A 19,370-nucleotide genomic window follows, 5' to 3' on the forward strand; every position below is an offset into this window, starting at 1 on the left:
ATGGAATTGATGGCTTTGTGGCCAAGTTTGCAGACAATATGAAGATAAATGGAGGGGCAGGTAGTTTTGAGGAGATAGAGAGGCTACAGTATGATTTAGGTAGATTAGAACAGGCAAAGAAGTGGCAGATGGAATACAAAGTTGGAAAGTATACGGTCAGGCACCAGTAGAAGAAAATGAAAGGGTTGGCTATTTTCTAAATGGAGAGAAAATTCTAAATTCTGAGGTGCAGAAGGATTTGGGAGTCCTTGAGCAGGATTCCCTAAAGGTTAATTTGCAGGTTGAGTTGGTGGTGAGGAGGGCAAATGCAATGTTAGCATTTATTTCAGGAAGACTAGAATACAAAAGCAAGGATGAAATGTTGAGGCTTTAAAGGGCACTGGTGAGGCCTCACTTGGGAGTATTGTGAACAGTTTTGGGCCTCTTATTTAAAAAATAATGTGCTGGCATTGGAGAGGATTCAAAGGAGTTTCACGAAAGTGATTCCAGAATTGAAAGGCTTGTTACATGAGGAGCGTTTGATGGCTCTGGGCCTCTACTCACTGTAACTCAGAAGAATGAGGGGGTGACCTCATTGAAACCTATCGAATGGTGAAAGGCCTCAACAGAGTGAATGTAGAGAGGATGCTTCCTATGTTGGGGGAATCTAAGACCCAAGGGCATAGAGGGGTTTTCTTTAAGAATGGAGCTGGGGAGAAATTTCTTCAGTTAGAGAGTGGTGAATCTGTGGAATTTATTACCACAGGTGGCTACGGAGGCCAGGTCATTGGGTATATTTAAGGCAGAGGCTGTTAGATTCGTGATTAGTCAGGGCATGAAGTATTACGGGGAGAAGGCAGGAGATTGGGGCCGAGGGGGAAAATGGATCAGCCATGATTAAATGATTAAACAGACTCGATGGGCCGAATGGACGGATTCTACTCTTATATTTTACGGTCTTATATAATTTTCAATGGCCTCTCCTCACTGAAGTTAAACTTACCAGCCCATAGTAGCTGAATTTATTTCTAAATCATATTTTGATGTAATATTTGCAATCCTCTGGCACAGCCCTCGAGTCTAAGGAAGAGCTGACACATTATTTTCTCGAGAGCTGAGAATGCCTTCCGGTTGAACTTGATGCCTTAGATCCTATTTATTCATTATTTGTCTATTTCAACCATCTGCTTTTTGTTATGACTTTGCAGCAAAGGTAAACATAAATGCTAAGTATAGGTGGTCAAATTACTCAAGGGTTTGGTTCCTGAGAACTCCCTGCAAGCCTATCTTTCCCCAAGTCAGAAACATGTTATATTGTTACCCATACCATAATCGCTCTACATACACTTACCATCCTTTCATTTCGTTGAATAATCACACCAACACTGCCCAAATTAAACTGGTTGAATCCAGTCATTTGCAAAACAGTTTATTATTACTGGCCTGAAAAAATGCTTTAAAATATATAGGAAGACCTGTGTACATTCAGTACTGTAAATCATAATCTCCTGTATTAATTTAATGTCACTTCTAAATTTAAACCTACCACTTTATTTCTCAATATCACATTATGGCAAGAGATTCAGAGGGAGTTTGAGGAAGAATCAATTTTCCTCACAGCATGGTTAAAATTGAAACACTCTGCTTGAGGTGGTGGAGGCAGGCACATCTAACTTTTTTAAAATGCCATTGTAGAGTTTGGCATTTTAATGCCTAAGGCCCAAATGCTGGAAAACAGGATGGATACAGTATAGATGAAGGAAAAGACACAGTGCTCCACCCATCCATTCTACATGAATGTATATCACAACAACTGAACTCTCCATCAATCTATCAGATCCAGAGAAAACAGTTAAATCTAGGCCAATTTGGGAAGATGGGGAAGGGAGAGCACTGATTATTTGGGAAATTCCTCTCCAAACCTGACTCCATCTCTATTTCATACCCAATCAGCCCATTCCATCCCATTGCCCATTCATTGTTTAGACAACTGGTTATGTTCCAATTCTCTCACATTCACATGTGCTTACTTTTAATCTCTGCACCTTCGGTTTCCTCCCCTTTGATCTTTATGTACTCATCTTGTTTTTGTGTTCAATCTGACATCAGTTACAATTTCCTCCCCTCTTCTGCTTCACCTTTCTCTCCATCCCTTTTATTATTTGACTCTATGACCTTCCTTCTCCAGGGTAAGTTGGTAATGTTGTCTGAGAGCCAACAAACTGTTAAAATCCACAAGAATGAGCAACTTTTAACAGATGCGTAACTTTGGGTGCTGGGCACAGAGAGGGAACCCTTAACAACACTGAAAGAAACTAATCACATCCCATTCAATTCCTGATCCTGGATCTGAAATCCTAAAGGAGCTGTTCAACTGACTTGGTTCTGCAATGGAACTTCTGTGATTCTCCGGTAATTCTCCAACTAGAGCACACATATTTTATATGAGAACAAAATACAAGACAATCAACAGCATTTTCACGAGTTTGCTTGGTAGTTTATTTATTTGTTATGATACTCTGCAGATTAGGCCCTTCGAGCTGTGCTGCCCAGCAATGCCCGACTTAACCCCAGCCTAATCACTGGACAATTTACAATGACCAATTAACCTACTAACTGGACAAACCGGAGCAGCCGGAGGAGTCCCACACATTCCATAGCTAGGACGTACACACTCCTCATGGATAACGTCGGAATTGAACTCCGATGTCCCAAGTTGCAATAGTGTCTCGCTAACCCCTATGCTACTGTGGTGCTCACTGAAATGGTGAAAGGTGCTACATACACGTAAACTTCTCTTTCCACAATCATCATTATAACCCATTCACATGCAAAACAGAAAACATTGGTTTGATCAGCATACTTTAGCAGAAAGTTAAAATTTGCATCACAAGTTTACTGTAACTTGCCATGCCCGCACCTTCCACTGGAGTAAGGCTCCAATGTCAGGGAACATTAGGTATGCAAGATATTAAGAGGAATAGACAGAGTGGACAGCCAGCACCTCTTCCCCAGGGCACCACTGCTCACTACATGAGGACATGGCTTTAAGGTAAGGGGAGGGAAGTTCAAGGGGGATATTAGAGGAAGGTTTTTTACTCAGAGAGTGGTTGGTGCGTGGAATGCACTGCTTGAGTCAGTGGTGGAGGCAGATACACTAGTGAAGTTTAAGAGACTACTAGACAGGAGGAATTTAAGGTGGGAGGATATATGGGAGGCAGGGTTTAAGGGCTGGCACAACATTGTGGGCCGAAGGGCCTGTACTGTGCTGTACTGTTCTATGTTTAAATGTGGCAAATGTCTGAGGAGAAATGAAGTGTTGCTAGTAGGGAAAATGCTGGAAAGTATAATTAATGACATTATGTAACACCCACAGAATAATAATCAGATTAATCAGTCATCCATTTATGAAATAAAAATTATGACTGGCAAATCTGTTAGAGCGCTTTGAGAATATGACAAGTAGAACAAATAAGGGACAACCCATGGGCGTGGCAGTATATTTGGATTTCTAGAAGCCTCCATACAGGTTGCTTGTAGATTTTTTATTTATACAATTTCAGGGTCAGGGCATCACTGGCAGAACCAACGCTTCATGCCTCTCCTCCAAATGCTTTTGGGAAGTTAGTAAGGAGCTGCATTCTGGAATGGCCGCAGTCCTTCTGGTGAACATACCCCACAGTGTTGCTGGACAGCTTCGGGATTTGGTCCCAGTAATAACGAAGAGACGACAACACATTTCCAAGCTAGGACGGTGTGCCACCTGGAGAACTCGTGGGGCATGGAATAGTGCCCTTGTTCTTGGTACTTAGGAGGTGCTGGGGCACTGAGATGAGCGTTCTGTAGATGGTATACACAACAGCCACTACTGCAGGTGGTAGAGGGACAAGGATACAGCGCATGGAATTAGCAGTAATGAATTGCACATATAGAAAATCGTAAGATAAAGAACATGAATAAACAAGGCTTTCTCAAGTTGGCCAGCTCAGACTTTTGGGGTTACACAGGAATGGTGCTCTTGCGTGTCAACTAATCCAAACCCACATCTGCTTTTAGTGTGAATCTAAATGTTTTTATTTTATTTATTGAAATACAGGACCCTTCCTGCCACACTAGCCATCAGCCCCCGAGTTAACCTTAGCCTAATCACGGGACAATTTACAAAGCCCAATTAACCCACCAACTGGTAACATCTTTGGACTGCGGGAGGAAACCCACATGGTTACAGGGAGAATGTACAAACTCCTTACAGGTGGGAACTGAACTAGGTCACCTGCACTGTAAAGTGTTGTGCTGACCACTATGCTACAGTGTTGGATCCCCAACTTTGCTGCTGATAGGGCTGAGGAACATGGCAGGTGGGGAGAACATAGCTCATGGAATACAATGTACATCATTCACTTTGGTGCACAAAACAGAAATGCAATCAATGTTATTAAAATGGTGACAGACTTGGAGACCTTGATGTTCCAAATGACCCAGGTCTTCTTGAATACATTCCCTGAATGTTAACATGCAGGTATAGCAATAAATAAGAAGGTAGGTGGCTTTAACATGAGAGAATTTCAGCAGAGTAAACATGTCCTGCGATTATACAAGACCTTGCTGAAACCACACCTGAAATATGTGTACAGTTTTGGTCTTCTTAGCCAAGGAGAGAGATACTTTTCAAAGTGGGCATGCAACAGAAATTCACCACACTGGTTCTTGGAAAAACAGGCTTGCCATAAGAGGAGAAATTGAGCAAATTAGATCTGTAATCTTCAGAGTTTAGAAGAATAAAGCAAAATTCTTCCAGTGCTCTGCTGGTTGGAATCAGGGACATTTCAGCTAGCCATGATAGAGATCTGTCTTGCAATAAGGGTGGGAACACACAAAGCACAGGATAAACTCAACAGGTCAGGCAACATTTATGGAGGAGTCTCTTCCCGACCCATTGAATTCATCCAGACCCTTGTGTGTTGCTCTAGATCTCAGCATCGTGTGTCTCCATTGGGTCTTGCAGTACCGAATATCTTCTCAGGATGTGGTGAATCTTCGTTCTGCGAATACTCAGTTATTGATTTCGTGATAGCTGGGTATCGGGAGAGCCAAGGAATGATAATGAGAAAGGGATGTTGCAGAGTGTTGGAGAGCCCACTTATGTTATCGTGTTTGCAGGGGAGTCGGGAGGTTGGTGCTCTGGAAGGATGGAAGCTGGAGGCAGTTTGGTGGAAGGGAGGTAGTTAGAGGATGGGGTTGGTGTCCCCAGGTTCCCCGAGTCCGTTTGCCACGCCTGTCTATGACACGGGGAGGCGGAACCAGGTACACAACCAGCCTGTTCCCGGGTTCCGGCTCTCCCCTCCCACGGCCCACCTCCGGCTACGTGGCAGCCGACCGAGAGGAGAGAGAAGCCCAGGCCCCGGCGGAGCACCGGCCCTCGGCCCTCTGCCCTCGCCCTCCGGCTCCTGGACTCCGTCGCGGAGCCCCCTCGTTCTTGGTGCCGGCGGTCCGGGGCCCGGATACCTCGCCTCGCCCGGCTCCGGCAAAGCAGCACTCACCTCGGCCGGTAAGGGCGTGTTGTCGGCAGCAGCCCGGAGCTCGGCCACGCTGCGCCGCTGGGCGTCGGTGAGCGGGGCGCTGGGCTCCGGGCCGCGCTCCCACAACGACAACTGCTCCCGGCTCCGAGCCTCACTCACATCCGCCACCTCCGCCATTCTGTTCCGGGTCTCCCGCCATCCCCGGCGCTGACCCCGGAAGCACTCCTTCAACGGCCGGCCCCGCCCACGGCGACGGAGGCTGCCCCGACCCTGGTCGAGAGCAGCGCCCAGCCGGGGAGCTCCGGCTCCGGGGTGAAGAGTGAACCCCTCTGCGCCTGGAGCGTGGGGCCCCATGGGGAGGAGCACCGGTTACATTAGAGGAAGCAGGAACTTGGACGCAGACCCAGTTGTATTGGCTCCAACATCGTCACTGGAAGCAGTGGTCCAAGGATTCGGAATACTGACATCTAATTTCCCATTTTCAAAGTAAATTCATTATCAAAGGACATGCATGTCACTCTTGCGGACAAGTACAAAGAAACAGAATAGCATCAATGAAAGACATTACAAAACAAAGATGGACAAACTGCCAAGGCAACAAAGTGTGCAAATACTGTATGAGGAGAAAACAAAACAATATAAGCAATAAATAAATAATCAATAAATATTGTGAACGAGTTGGAGGATCCTTTGAAAAGTGAATCCATAGGTTGTAGGATCAGTTCAGTGCTGGGGTGAGTGAAGTTGAGTGAAATTCTTCCCTCTGGCTCCAGAGCCTGATGATTGAGGGGTAATAAATGTTCCTGAACCTGGGGGTGTGGGACCTAAGGCTCCCATAGACCTTCCAGATAGCAGCAGCCAGAAGACAGCAGAGCCTGGATGATGGATGCTGCTTTCCTGTGGCAGGGCTGCTTGTAGATGTGCTGGATGAGGAGGGCTTTTTCCTGTGATGGACTGGGCCATATCCACTGCTTCTGTTAAAGGGTACTGGTGTTTCCTTACCAGGCTGTGATGCAACCAGTCAGTAAATGCGCCACTGCATATCTATAGAAGTTTGTCAAAGATTCAGATAACATGCCAAATCTTCTCAAACTTCTAAGAAAGTAAAAGTTCAGCCTGCCTTCTTTGTAATTATGTGGACAAATCCTCTGAAATTGTAACAGTTAAGAATTTTAACTTGCTGACCCTCTGATCCCCGATGAGGACTGACTCATGGCTTACTCCTCCTGTAGTCAATAATCAGCTGTTTGGTTTTGCTGACACTGAGAGGTTGTGGCACCATTCTGCCAGATTTTTAATCTCCCTCCTGTAGTGTCTTGAAAAAGTATTCAGCCCCCAAAACTATTTTCACATCTTACTCTCTCATTTTCTAAATCTAAATATATTGAAGTAGGATTTTGAGCTAATCTACAAAACATGTCAAATCAAAAGAAAAATTCCAAAATGTGCAAACAATTTACTAAAAATTAAAAAACAAATTTGTGAGGTGGAAAAAGTATTCACCCCCTTTGTAATTACTATGTTAACTATTCTCAGGTGCAATGTACAATACTACCTCACCAACTCTCCCAATTTGTTGACGTAGGGTCATTGAATAAATACCTTCTCTAAGGTGCAACAGTATGATAGGTTTTCAACAGGCCAAACCGAAATGAAGACAAAGGGCATTCAAGGCAAGTCAAGGAAATGATAATAGAGAAGCACAAATGACAACAGAAAGGCACTAAAGATACCCCAGAGCTCAATACAGTCCATCGTGAAAAAGTGGAAAAAATATGAAACCACAGCCACTCTGCCTAGGTCAGGCCGCCCCTTAAAGTTAATCACTGGAGAAGAATGGCACTTGTAAGAGAGGCCACTATGACGACAACAGTCACTCTGAATGAGCAGCAGGAGTCAGTGGCTGCATCTAGAGATGAAGTTCATGTCTCCACAATCTCTCTATGACCTTGCACAAAAAAGGTATTTAAGGAAGAGGCCCTGACTAAAAAAATGTGTTTCCTTGCCCATAAACACTTTGCAAAGTATCACTTAGAAGATATTATAAAGGTATAAAAGATGGTCTTGTGTTTGGATGAGACTAAAATGGAACTTTTTGGCCTCAACACGAAGCGGTAAGTGTGGCATAAATCTAATACTGCACCTGAGCCAGGTGACACTATCCCTACTGTGAAGTTTGGTGAAGATAGCATCATGCTATCAGATGCTCTCAGCAGCAGGAACTGGAAATCTGGTCAGGATTGATGGGAAGATGGATGCTGCTAAATACGGAGAGATCCTGGATTAAAAACCTACTCGCCCCCAGCTTAAACTGGGGAGGAAGTTCGTCTTGCAGCAGGTCAACAACCCAAAGCACACTGTCAGCAACCATGGAATGGCTTCAGATGAAGAAAATTGATGTCCTTGAGTGGCGCAGTCATAGTCCTGACCTTAACCCAATCAAACATCTCTGGCAAGTCCTTAGGATTGCTGTTCACCACCGCTCCCCAAATAACCTGAGCAATTTTGTAAGGAAGAGTGGGCAAACCTTGATGCATCTTGTTGTGTGAAGCTAATACAATCGGCCCTCTTCATCCGCGAGGGATTGGTTCCACGACCCCCTGCGGATACCAAAAAACGCGGATGCTCAAGTCCCTTATATAAAATGGCAGAGAATTTGCATATAACCTACGCACATCCTCCCATTACTTTAAATCATCTCTGAATTACTTGTAATGCCTAATATAATGTAAATGCTATGTAAATAGTTGTTCTGCTGTAATGTTTAGGGAATATTGACAACAAAAAAAGCTACGTGTTCCTCTCACTCACAACACAAGCAGCGAACGAACAAGACGTGAGGCGAACAATGATCAAACAATGAGTAAAACTTGTAATACCTGTACAGTAGTTGTTACACTGTCTTGTTTAGGGAATAAGGATGCTTTGGAGGAGGCTCAATAATACTAAAGTCAGGAACTGTGGAGGTTGAGGGCTGAGGATCTTCAAGCATTGAACGTTGAGACTTCAGAATTGCAGACTAGTTAGAAACATTGTCATAGGAAGCTGTCTCTTCCTTTGCATCACGAAACAAATCTTGCAGTGGCTGTAGGCATGTTGTTATCCCTCGGGTGACATGGAGGCTTCGTTCCATCGAAGGATCAAACAATAGACAATAGACAATAGGTGCAGAAGTAGACCATTCGGCCCTTCAAGCCTGCACCGCCATTTTGAGATCGTGGCTGATCAATTCCTATCAATACCCGGTTCCTGCCTTGTCCCCATATCCCTTGATTCCCCTATCCATAAGATACCTATCTAGCTCCTTCTTGAAAGCATCCAGAGAATTGGCCTCCACTACCTTCCGAGGCAGTGCATTCCAGACCCCCACAACTCTCTGGGAGAAGAAGTTTTTCCTTAACTCTGTCCTAAATGACCTACCCCTTATTCTCAAACCATGCCCTCTGGTACTGGACTCTCCCAGCATCTGGAACATATTTCCTGCCTCTATCTTGTCCAATCCCTTAATAATCTTATATGTTTCAATCAGATCCCCTCTCAATCTCCTTAATTCCAGCGTGTACAAGCCCAGTCTCTCTAATCTCTCTGCGTAAGACAGTCCAGACATCCCAGGAATTAACCTCGTGAATCTACGCTGCACTTCCTCTACAGCCAGGATGTTCTTCCTTAACCCTGGAGACCAAAACTGTACACAATACTCCAGGTGTGGTCTCACCAGGGCTCTGTACAAATGCAAGAGGATTTCCTTGCTCTTGTACTCAATTCCCTTTGTAACAAAGGCCAACATTCCATTAGCCTTCTTCACTGCCTGCTGCACTTGCTCATTCACCTTCAGTGACTGATGAACAAGGACTCCGAGATCTCTTTGTATTACTCCCTTACCCAACTCTATACCGTTCAGATAATAATCTGCCTTCCTGTTCTTACTCCCAAAGTGGATAACCTCACACTTATTCACATTAAACGCCATCTGCCAAGTATCTGCCCAATCACCCAGCCTATCCAAGTCACCCTGAATTCTCCTAACATCCTCATCACATGTCACACTGCCACCCAGCTTAGTATCATCAGCAAATTTGCTGATGTTATTTTCTATGCCTTCATCCAAATCGTTAACGTAAATGGTAAACAGCTGTGGTCCCAATACCGAGCCCTGTGGCACCCCACTAGTCACCACTTGCCATTCCGAGAAACACCCATTCACCGCTACCCTTTGCTTTCTATCTGCCAACCAGTTTTCTATCCATGTCAATGCCTTCCCCCTGATGCCCTGAGCTTTGATTTTACCCACCAATCTCCTATGTGGGACCTTATCAAATGCCTTCTGAAAATCGAGGTACACTACATCCACTGGATCTCCCCCGTCTAACTTCCTGGTTACATCCTCGAAAACCTCCAACAGATTAGTCAAGCATGATTTACCCTTGGTAAATCCATGCTGGCTCGGCCCAATCCTATCACTGCTATCTAGATATGCCACTATTTCATCCTTAATAATGGACTCTAGCATCTTTCCCACCACCGATGTCAGGCTGACAGGTCGATAGTTCTCTGTTTTCTCCCTCCCTCCTTTCTTAAAAAGTGGGATAACATTAGCCATTCTCCAATCCTCAGGAACTGATCCTGAATCTAAGGAACATTGGAAAATGATTACCAATGCATCCGCAATTTCCAGGGCCACCTCCTTTAGTACCCTAGGGTGCAGACCATCTGGACCTGGGGATTTGTCAGCCTTCAGTCCCATCAGTCTTCTCATCACTGTTTCCTTCCGAATGTCAATCTGTTTCATTTCCACTGTTACCCTATGTCCTTGGCCCATCCATACATCTGGGAGATTACTTGTGTCTTCCTTAGTGAAAACAGATCTAAAGTACTCATTAAATTCTTCTGCCATTTCTCTGTTTCCCATAACAATTTCACCCAATTCATTCTTCAAGGGCCCAAAATTGTTCTTAACTATCTTCTTTCTCTTCACATACCTAAAAAAGCTTTTGCTATCTTCCTTTATATTCTTGGCTAGCTTGCGTTCGTACCTCATTTTTTCTCCCCGTATTGTCTTTTTAGTTAAGTTCTGTTGTTCCTTAAAAACTTCCCAATCATCTGTCCTCCCACTCACCTTAGCTCTGTGATATTTCCTTTTTTTTAATGCTATGCAGTCTCTGACTTCCTTTGTCAACCACTGAGGCCCCTTTCCCCCCTTTGAATCCTTCCTTCTCTGGGGGATGAACTGATTTTGCACCTTGTGCGTTATTCCCAAGAATACCTGCCATTGCTGTTCCACTGTCTTTTCTGCTAGGCTATCCGTCCAGTCAACTTTGGCCAGCTCCTCCCTCATGGCTCCATAGTTTCCCCTGTTCATCTGCAACACTGACACCTCCGAGCTGCCCTTATCCTTCTCAAATTGCAGATAAAAGCTTATCATATTGTGATCACTGCCTCCTAATGGCTCCTTTACTGCGAGATCGCTTATCAAATACTGTTCATTACATAACACTAAATCCAGAATAGTCTTGTCCCTGGTCGGCTCTCGTACAAGTTGTTCCAAGAATGCATCCCGTAGGCACTCTACAAACTCCCTATCCTGTGGTCCAGCACCAACCTGATTCTCCCAGTTCACCTGCATGTTGAAATCCCCCATAACTACTGCGACATTACCTTTGCCACATGCCAATGTTAACTCCCTATTCAACTTGCACCCAATATCCATGCTACTGTTTGGTGGCCTGTAGACAACACCCATTTGGGTCCTTTTGCCCTTACTGTTCCTCAGTTCTATCCACACAGACTCTACTTCTCCTGACCCTATGTCCCCCTTGCAAAGGACTGAATCTCATTCCTCACCAACAGGGCCACCCCACCCCCTCTGCCCACATAATTCTGTCCCTACGATAGCACGTATACCCTTGTACATTCATTTCCCAGGTCTGATCTCCCTGCAGCCATGTCTCCGTTATCCCAACAACATCATAGTTACCCATTCGCACCTGGGCTTCAAGCTCACCCGCCTTATTCCTGACACTTCGTGCATTCAGATATAGAATTTTTAGCCCATTTCTCCTCTCTCTGTTTGAATCGCTGCCTATTGTGCTTAACCCAGGTGGAAGAGCACTTCCAGGTTTTCTTGATTCGCGGTCAGTTGAATTCGTGCATGCGGAACTCATGGGTAAGGAGGGCCAACTGTAGAGACGTGGCCAAAAAGACTACTGGCTGTGTAGATGTGAGAGGTGGTTCAACTAAATGCTCAGCAAAGGGGGATGAATAATTTTGCACTGCTGACATTTCAATGTTTGAATTTTTAGTTTTTCATGCTTTACAATTCTCCCTGGTTTTTTTTGGGCTCTACTGTGAAAAAACAGCATGTGATTCAGAAATGAAAATTCTCAGTTAAATTGATAAAATCGCTGGTTGTAATATTCAATTATGTGAACGAAGGGTTGGGGGTTGAGTATCTACTTGTACACCACTTTTGATTCGGCCAATGACAGCGGTGTTGTCTTCAGACTTAAAGACGTGCTTAGCCTCACAGTTGTAAGTATAAAGTGAGTAGATCAAGCACACTGCCTTGTGGTGTACCTTTGGCGGGGGTGGTTGTAATTCAGTGTTGCTACCAGAAAGCAAGAATACTAACCAAGGACCGTGACACAAAGTACACGAGGAAAATGGACACCAAGAGCGAAAAGCAAAGCAGCATTGAAGAACAGCGCCGGACCTTTGACGCCAGGAGAGCTGACACTAACATCGGCACCAAAACTAGAAGCAACGGTTGCCACGATGAGAGCTTTGATAACCAGACCTGCAGCAGTGGCAAAACCACTAGTACAGATATCAGTAGCATTGCAACCAGGCGCATCTCAGGGCTACCGCTGGTGCTAATGGGCAGATGAGGTTTCCAATCCATATTGATTGTGATCTCCCAGCCAGGTTTTGCACTGTAACAACAATGTTGAAAGTTTTGATCTAAGAAGAAGCCCTATATAAGGTGTAAGAGGACACAAGGGACTGAAGATGATAGAATCTGGAGCAACAAACAATCTGCTGGAAGAACTCAACGAACAGGCTGCTGGGTTGAGCAGCATCTGCGTGAGGAAGGGAACTGTCAATGTTTCAAGTTGAAACGCAGACATCCCACCTCTCCCGGAAGTCTCCCGCACGTTGATTGCGGCTCCTTGACGCCCGCAAATTATACACAATATCCCAGAAATCGATTTTTTTTTGAGAGGGAGAGGGAGAAGAGCAAGAGGGAGCATCCTGATTGGTCTCTCTTCGTGCTAAGTAGACCTATCAGTTTTCTCTGTGGGCGGGCTTTACAGTCAACCTCAAAAATAATGACAGTAAAAAGTAACACCCTATTTAGGCACTCTACATTGTATATTCACACTCTGACCCACATGTGACTCACAGGTTTCTCCTTGAATTTAACAGCCACAAACTACGTATCAAAACAAAGACACAATTCAAGATTGTTTATTGTCATTCTTTTGTGAAAAAGAGAACAAATTAATTGTTACTCTGCATCTGATGCATCACAAAAACAGTCAGTGAAAATAACACACAAACAGCAGTAAATATAAAAGTACTCTGGTAGTACACAATGTACAGGTGACTATTATATACGGGCTGATTGCATGTACATAAAGTGCCGCTACATGATGTGTACACACTACAACGCAGAATCTGGCTCTTCGGCCCATCTAGTACATGCCAAGTCATTAATCTGCCTAGTCCCATTGACCTGCACCCAGATCACACTCCTCCCTTCCATCTACCTATCCAAATTTCTTTTAAACGTTGAAATCAAACCTGCATCCATCACTTGTGCCGGCAGCTCCTTCCACACTTCTGCCACCCCCCGAGTGAAAAAGTTCCCCTCATGTTGCCCTTAAACACTTCACTTTTCACCCTTAATCCATGGACCCTAGTTGTAGTCTTAGCCAACCTCAGTGGAAAAAGCTTGCTTCCTATTCGTTATCTATATCCCTCATAGTTTTGTATACTTCCATCAAATCTCCCCTCAATCTTCTACATTCTAGGGTATAAAGTCCTAACCTATCCACCCTCCATGTATTGGTTGTAGGGTGGGTAAGTGAATGGAAGTGTAGATCAGCCTGTTGACTTGGAGGAAAGTAACTGGTTTTCAGTCTAGTTGTGCTGGTGTGGGTGCTGTGTAGGCTCCTCCCTGATGGGTGTGGGCCAAACAGTCCATAAGCAAGGTGGCTGGAATCCTTTGTGATATTACCAGCCTTTCTCCAGCACCTCAAGTTAAAATTTAATTGTCATTCAACCACACACATGAACGTTGCCAAACAAAGCATCGTTCCGCCGGGGCCAAGGTGCAAAACACAGTACTAACAATCACTCACAGTTTGATAGCAGAAGGTCATAGTCACAAAAAAGATGATACAACCCAAGTCCCTGAGAGGTATCGTCTGTGGACTGATGGTGTATGGGATGTGGTCCTGGAGCCACCTTTCTGCAAGAACAAGCAGGCAGCAGCTCCTTGTCTCCACCCATCTGTCTATTTGTCCTCAATGGCGGGTAGGCTGGTGCAAGTGATGCGTTTGGCAGTTTTAATTACCCCCTGTTGAATCCTCCTGTCTGCCGCAGAGCTGTTTCTGTACCACACAGTGATGCGGCTTGATAGGACACTCTCCGCTCCTAACAAGGGGTCTTGGCCCGAAATGTCGATTCATTTCCATTGAAGCTGCCTGTCTTGCCGAGTTCCTTGGCATTTTTTATGTGTTACTGTGTATATAAGATTCTCACGTTTGTTGTGAACACAGAATCATTACATTTATGCACAAAGGTCAGTCTGTTTTTCTTCTGCTGATCAAAAAGAGAGACAAAGTCATAAACAGGACCTTGAAGTCACAACCTCAGGTAGCACTGGAGTCTTATCAATAAGCAGCTTTTTTCACTTTGGCAAACACGAGGAAATCTGCAGATGCTGGAAATTCAAACAACAACACACACAAAATGCTGGTGGAACACAGCAGGCCAGGCAGCATCTATAAGGAGAAGCACTGTCGACGTTTCGGGCCGAGACCTGAAACCGTCCTGATGAAGGGTCTCAGCCTGAAACGTCGACAGTGCTTCTCCTTATAGATGCTGCCTGGCCTGCTGTGTTCCACCAGCATTGTGTGTGTGTTGTTGTTTTTCACTTTGGAGAAGGTTCAGTATTTTGCATTTGTGGCTTCTGTCCAATACAAAGTCACAAAAACTCTATAAATTTCATTTAACTGTCTGTGAGCCATTTAGTTATTGTGAGTATGGTTGTGCACAGTCCATCTCTCTTCAGCCTCCTCAGAAAGTAGAGGCATTGGTGAGCTTTCCTGGGTATAGGACGTGTTCTGAGATCAGGAGAGGTTGGTATGAGTCGTGCGCTCCCAGGGCTCACAGTTTTCACTGCTGTGCAAAGAGGGTTGCGAGTTCTCCTGAAGTCGATAATCATCTCCTGTGTCATGTTGACATTAGGGAAGAGATTATTTGCCTGATGTCGAGCTCTTCCACCTCCTCTCTGTAGGCCACCTCATCGTTGCTGGTGACGAGCCCCACCACTGCTGTATCATCAGCGAACTTGATAATGTGATTGCTCAGGGGCTTAGCCATGCAGGTGAGTGTTAGCAGAATGTACAGCTCGCCACACAGTCCTGGGGTCACGTCTGTTGATGATGACGTGAAGCGAGGAGCGGTTGTGTGTACTGAGTATCTGCGACCCAGTTGCACAGGGGTGTACTTAGACTGCGGATTAGGAGTTGCTTCACCGAGGTCTGAATGCAGAACTGAAATCCAGTTTACTGTCCTTGTTTTCTGAGTATGTCAGGGCCAGGTGCATGACGGGTGTGACTGGTAAGTGTCCAGTGTGGCAGGAATAAAGTTGTTGATATGTGATACTACCAGCCATTCAAAGTACTTCATGATGATTGGTGCCAGTGCCAGTGCCACTGGGTGGTAGTCATTCAGTTCTGAAGGTGCAGAGTTCTTTGGGACAGGGATGATGGTGGCTGATTTGAAGCCTGTGGGGACCGCAGCCTGGATGAGTGAAGTGTTGAAGATGTCAGTGAGCACACTGCCTGAGTACCTGACTTGGGATGTTGTCTGGGCCAGCAGCCTTACGGGGGTTGACTCTCTTCAGTCTGTCTCGTGCCTGCTGCTGTTACACACAGTGTTGTGCTCAGCTAGTAAGGGACTTAGCCTTTGTGGCTGTGGCTGTATTGCATGCTCGAAGCATTCTGTACCGTCTATTTTGGTATATGGATGATTTGCACATCTCACACAGCCTCTGAACGGTCCCAGAACACATCCTACACAACCAATGCTTTTACTTTCTGAGGAGGCTGATGAGAAGTGGACCTTGCAGATCCATACTCTCCTCATTCTATAGATCTGTCGACCTATATAAGCTACCTTATGGATACTGTTTATTATTATGGTGTTCTTTATCCCTTGTGGTTTTTTTGATGCTGCATTGGATCGGAGTAACAATGATCTTGTTCTCCTTTGCACTGGCATACAGGAAATGACATTAAACAATCTTCAATCGGCAACTTTCACTTGGTGGCAAGTGAAAGGCTCATAAGCGAAATACGCCTGGCCCATGAAGCACTTAGTGATCTCCTTGTTACCCTCAACACCGACCCCAGACAAACCATATACATCTGCCCAGCACTGCCCAATTGCTGACGTCCCTCCTGATATCCACCAAAGAGCCCATCCAGCAGAAGGGAATAGTTAATGTCCCAAATCTACAATTCAACTTGTCCTTCATCATTGTCAGACCTCTTAAAGAAAAACCCTGTTCAGCTGTGGATCGCCCTACTAATGGAGTCAGGGTCCCGATCACTGACCTCAGAAACATGCACACGAGACCAACGTTGCAAATAATAATAACATTCCACAGTAAAGCAATTTGGAAATATCAATTAAGGCTGCTTCTCTCAGGACTGTTATTACCCAATTACCACAATGCATAAAATTGCGAAGATGTGAAATTATTGTTCGGTCACAATGAATTGACACCGTGGGTAGGGGTTTATTTATTTGGTAATGCATGGATATCTATTGAATTGATCTCGAGGGTGCAAATCGACGTGATTGTTCCCAGCAGTGAAACTTGCTGGAATTTCTCCGTTGCTTAGAATCAATGTAGGCAACACCAGGAACAGAACAAGGCCGTGATCCTGAAACGTTGCTTCTGTAACAAGGCCCAAGCCAGGGTAGTTATGGCAAAGTTCAGTATCTTTAACCCAAGTGCAGAGGGGATGGAGTTGAACAAAGAATTGTTACCAGAGAATTGGTCTGTAGGGAAGTAGAGAATGAACGAATGAGCAACAAAATAGGAAATCTAAATGGAGAAATGAAACCAGGCACAGATGCACTGGTAACTGATACGAGACACAGGTGGAAAATAGTCAACTAATAATCGGAGGAGGAGGAACGTGCGAGTTTGGAGGTCTCCGGCACTCCCTGGTGATGAGTCTGAAACAAGAGTTTCTTTCTCCAGATGTACTGCACCTCCCTCTGAGTACTTAGGACTCTTTCTTCTTAATTTCAGGTGTGCACCACACGTAAAATTTGCTCCTTGTTAATTCAGGACTGATGTGTGCAGCTGTGCAGTACCCCCCCCCCCCTGACTTAGTGAGGATATTTGCCACACCACACCAACCAGTTTCTCTGAACCTCTCTCTCTCCAGTCGGTATAAACACATAACTGTGATACTCCTACGACTCAGCAATGAAGGATGACTAGTTTCTGAAATTGTGCTTCCCAAAGTGGTTCTGGAGTGGAGGCAACATAGCAACTCAAGACACTGCAAATGCTGTAATCTGGAGAGCTGGCAGAACTGAGAGAGGTGAGCATCATCTATGGAGGGAGAGGGATAGTTGATATTGCAGGTTGAATAGTTCTGCCTGTAGATTTTAACGGCACTCCATGGGGAGTTTGCGGTAACAAGCATAGAAACAAATGTCCATGCAATGAAGGAGTCTTGCCTGACACCCGTCTCCATTGAGGTTGATTCTGCTGTGGACCAAGTGGTTTGTATCTTGACTTGCGTGCCATTATTAAACAAACAAGTGGTGGTGATGACTTTCTCCAGTTGAATGTGAGCTCAGTGCTGCACGAGGCAGTAAAGGGCTGAGTGCCACATTCAGGACTGTATTACTTTTCTCGTTGTGCTCTCACATGGAGAAGATCATGGCCATGTGGACGGGAGGGACCTTGGCTCCTGATGTTCCCAATGCCCCCCTGAAATATTGCAGCATCCTCGCTGAAACATGGTGCTGGGTTTTGTAACTCCAAAACATTAAAAAAAACTAATTGCAAGAAAAAGCCAGGAGCCCAAGGGGAACAGGTCTTAGTTGAATTTTTACTTAAGAGTTATCACGTGGTAGTGTAATGATGCTTGCAATTCACGCAGTTTTACATATAACCCATCGTGAAACATTTAAATGAACAAGAATGCTTAATCAAACATTACTCAAATATTAAACACAGAACACTCCTCCCCGCTTAGCTGCAAACCAACTCCATATGGAATGAATTGCAAATATAAATATGGAGTACTATATAATACAATTACTATATACATACATTTACAGATCGGTAAATTCTAAATTGTTCCATTCCAGCAAAATGATTTAATCACTGTAGAGGATTTCTTATTCTTCTGAGATGACATCTTTCCTGACAGGGGAGGTCACTCTGCTTGCAGGCGAGACTTGTGGTTCTGAAAACAATCTCAGGTTCTGGGACGGCCTCCGTGGTGGCTGTAGGAAGTGGTTCCGACAGCTCTGCACACCTTCATTTTTCTTCTTCTAGTTTGTGCATCGTGATCTTGGGAAGGCCCATTTGGATTGACTAGAATATTCTTTTAATAATTCTCTTATTAATGTTCCCTTTATGAACTGATCTTGGTTTCCTTATCTACAACATCCTGACAAATCCTGTTTCCATATCTCCATTGACTCCTTCCATTCATCCAACTGGGCTTTTGTCTTTGCATCTACTTTTACAAGCAGCTTTTTGTCTCCCACTTCAAGTTTAGAATCCAAATCAGAATCGGGTTTATTATCACCGGCATGTGCCGTGAAATTTGTTAACTTAGCAGCAGCAGTTCAATGCAATACATAATCTAGCAGAGAGAAAAAATAATAATAATAAACTAAGCAAATCAATTATACGTATATTGAAGAGATAAAAAATCATGCATAAAACAGGAATAATACAGTGAAAAAGTGAGGTAGTGTTCACGGATTCAATGTCCATTTAGGAATCGGATGGCAGAGGGGAAGAAGCTGTTCCTGAATCGCTGGGTGTGTGCCTTCAGGTTTCTGTACCTCCTACCTGATGGTAATAGTGAGAAAAGGGCATGCCCTGGGTACTGGACGCTGCCTTTCTGAGACACCGCCTCTTGAAGATGGAGCTGACTAAATTTACAACCCTCTGCAGCTTCTTTCGGTCCTGTGCAGTAACCCCCTCTACCCCGTACCAGGCAGTGAACTAACCAGCCTGTCAGAACTAACCTTAATGCACACAAGTTCTGGTTCTTTGTACTCACAAAAGCTGAATGCTTGCAACTTTCCTGAAGCTCCTTGAACTCTCTTCCAGCTTAAAAACAAGCCACGTTTCACAAGAACTGCCTGATTAACATATCAGAGGCTTTCTCACATATGTTACCAACAAAAACTACTGTAGTCAGACCACTGCTTTTGTCACTTTTGCCCTTCCTCTGAATGGTATAGTCCTTCCTTGGTCCAATATGCTTTCCCAGCAGAGACCTGTTTGCCCTCTATTGGGCAATGGTTTGTGGTGCACAGCATGGAGGCAGTTGTGGTACTACCTAGTGCCCTCCTTAATTCACTTTCAATTGACTC

At 44.7% G+C, this 19,370-nt stretch overlaps 1 protein-coding gene across 1 annotated transcript in view; it reads right to left on the reverse strand.

Annotated features, from left to right (window-relative positions):
- The window catches only part of cog3 (component of oligomeric golgi complex 3), a 93,172-nt gene extending 87,334 nt beyond the window's left edge, over positions 1-5,838 (reverse strand). Inside the window, exon 1 of the mRNA XM_073045967.1 lies at positions 5,520-5,838. Coding sequence (XP_072902068.1) covers positions 5,520-5,675 — 156 coding nt within the window. The 5' untranslated portion in view covers positions 5,676-5,838. The remainder of the gene's footprint in view (positions 1-5,519) is intronic.
- Positions 5,839-19,370: the final 13,532 nt, after the last annotated feature.

Source organism: Hemitrygon akajei, chromosome 5 (assembly GCF_048418815.1).
Source record: "Hemitrygon akajei chromosome 5, sHemAka1.3, whole genome shotgun sequence".
Classification (NCBI taxonomy): Eukaryota; Metazoa; Chordata; class Chondrichthyes; order Myliobatiformes; family Dasyatidae; genus Hemitrygon; species Hemitrygon akajei.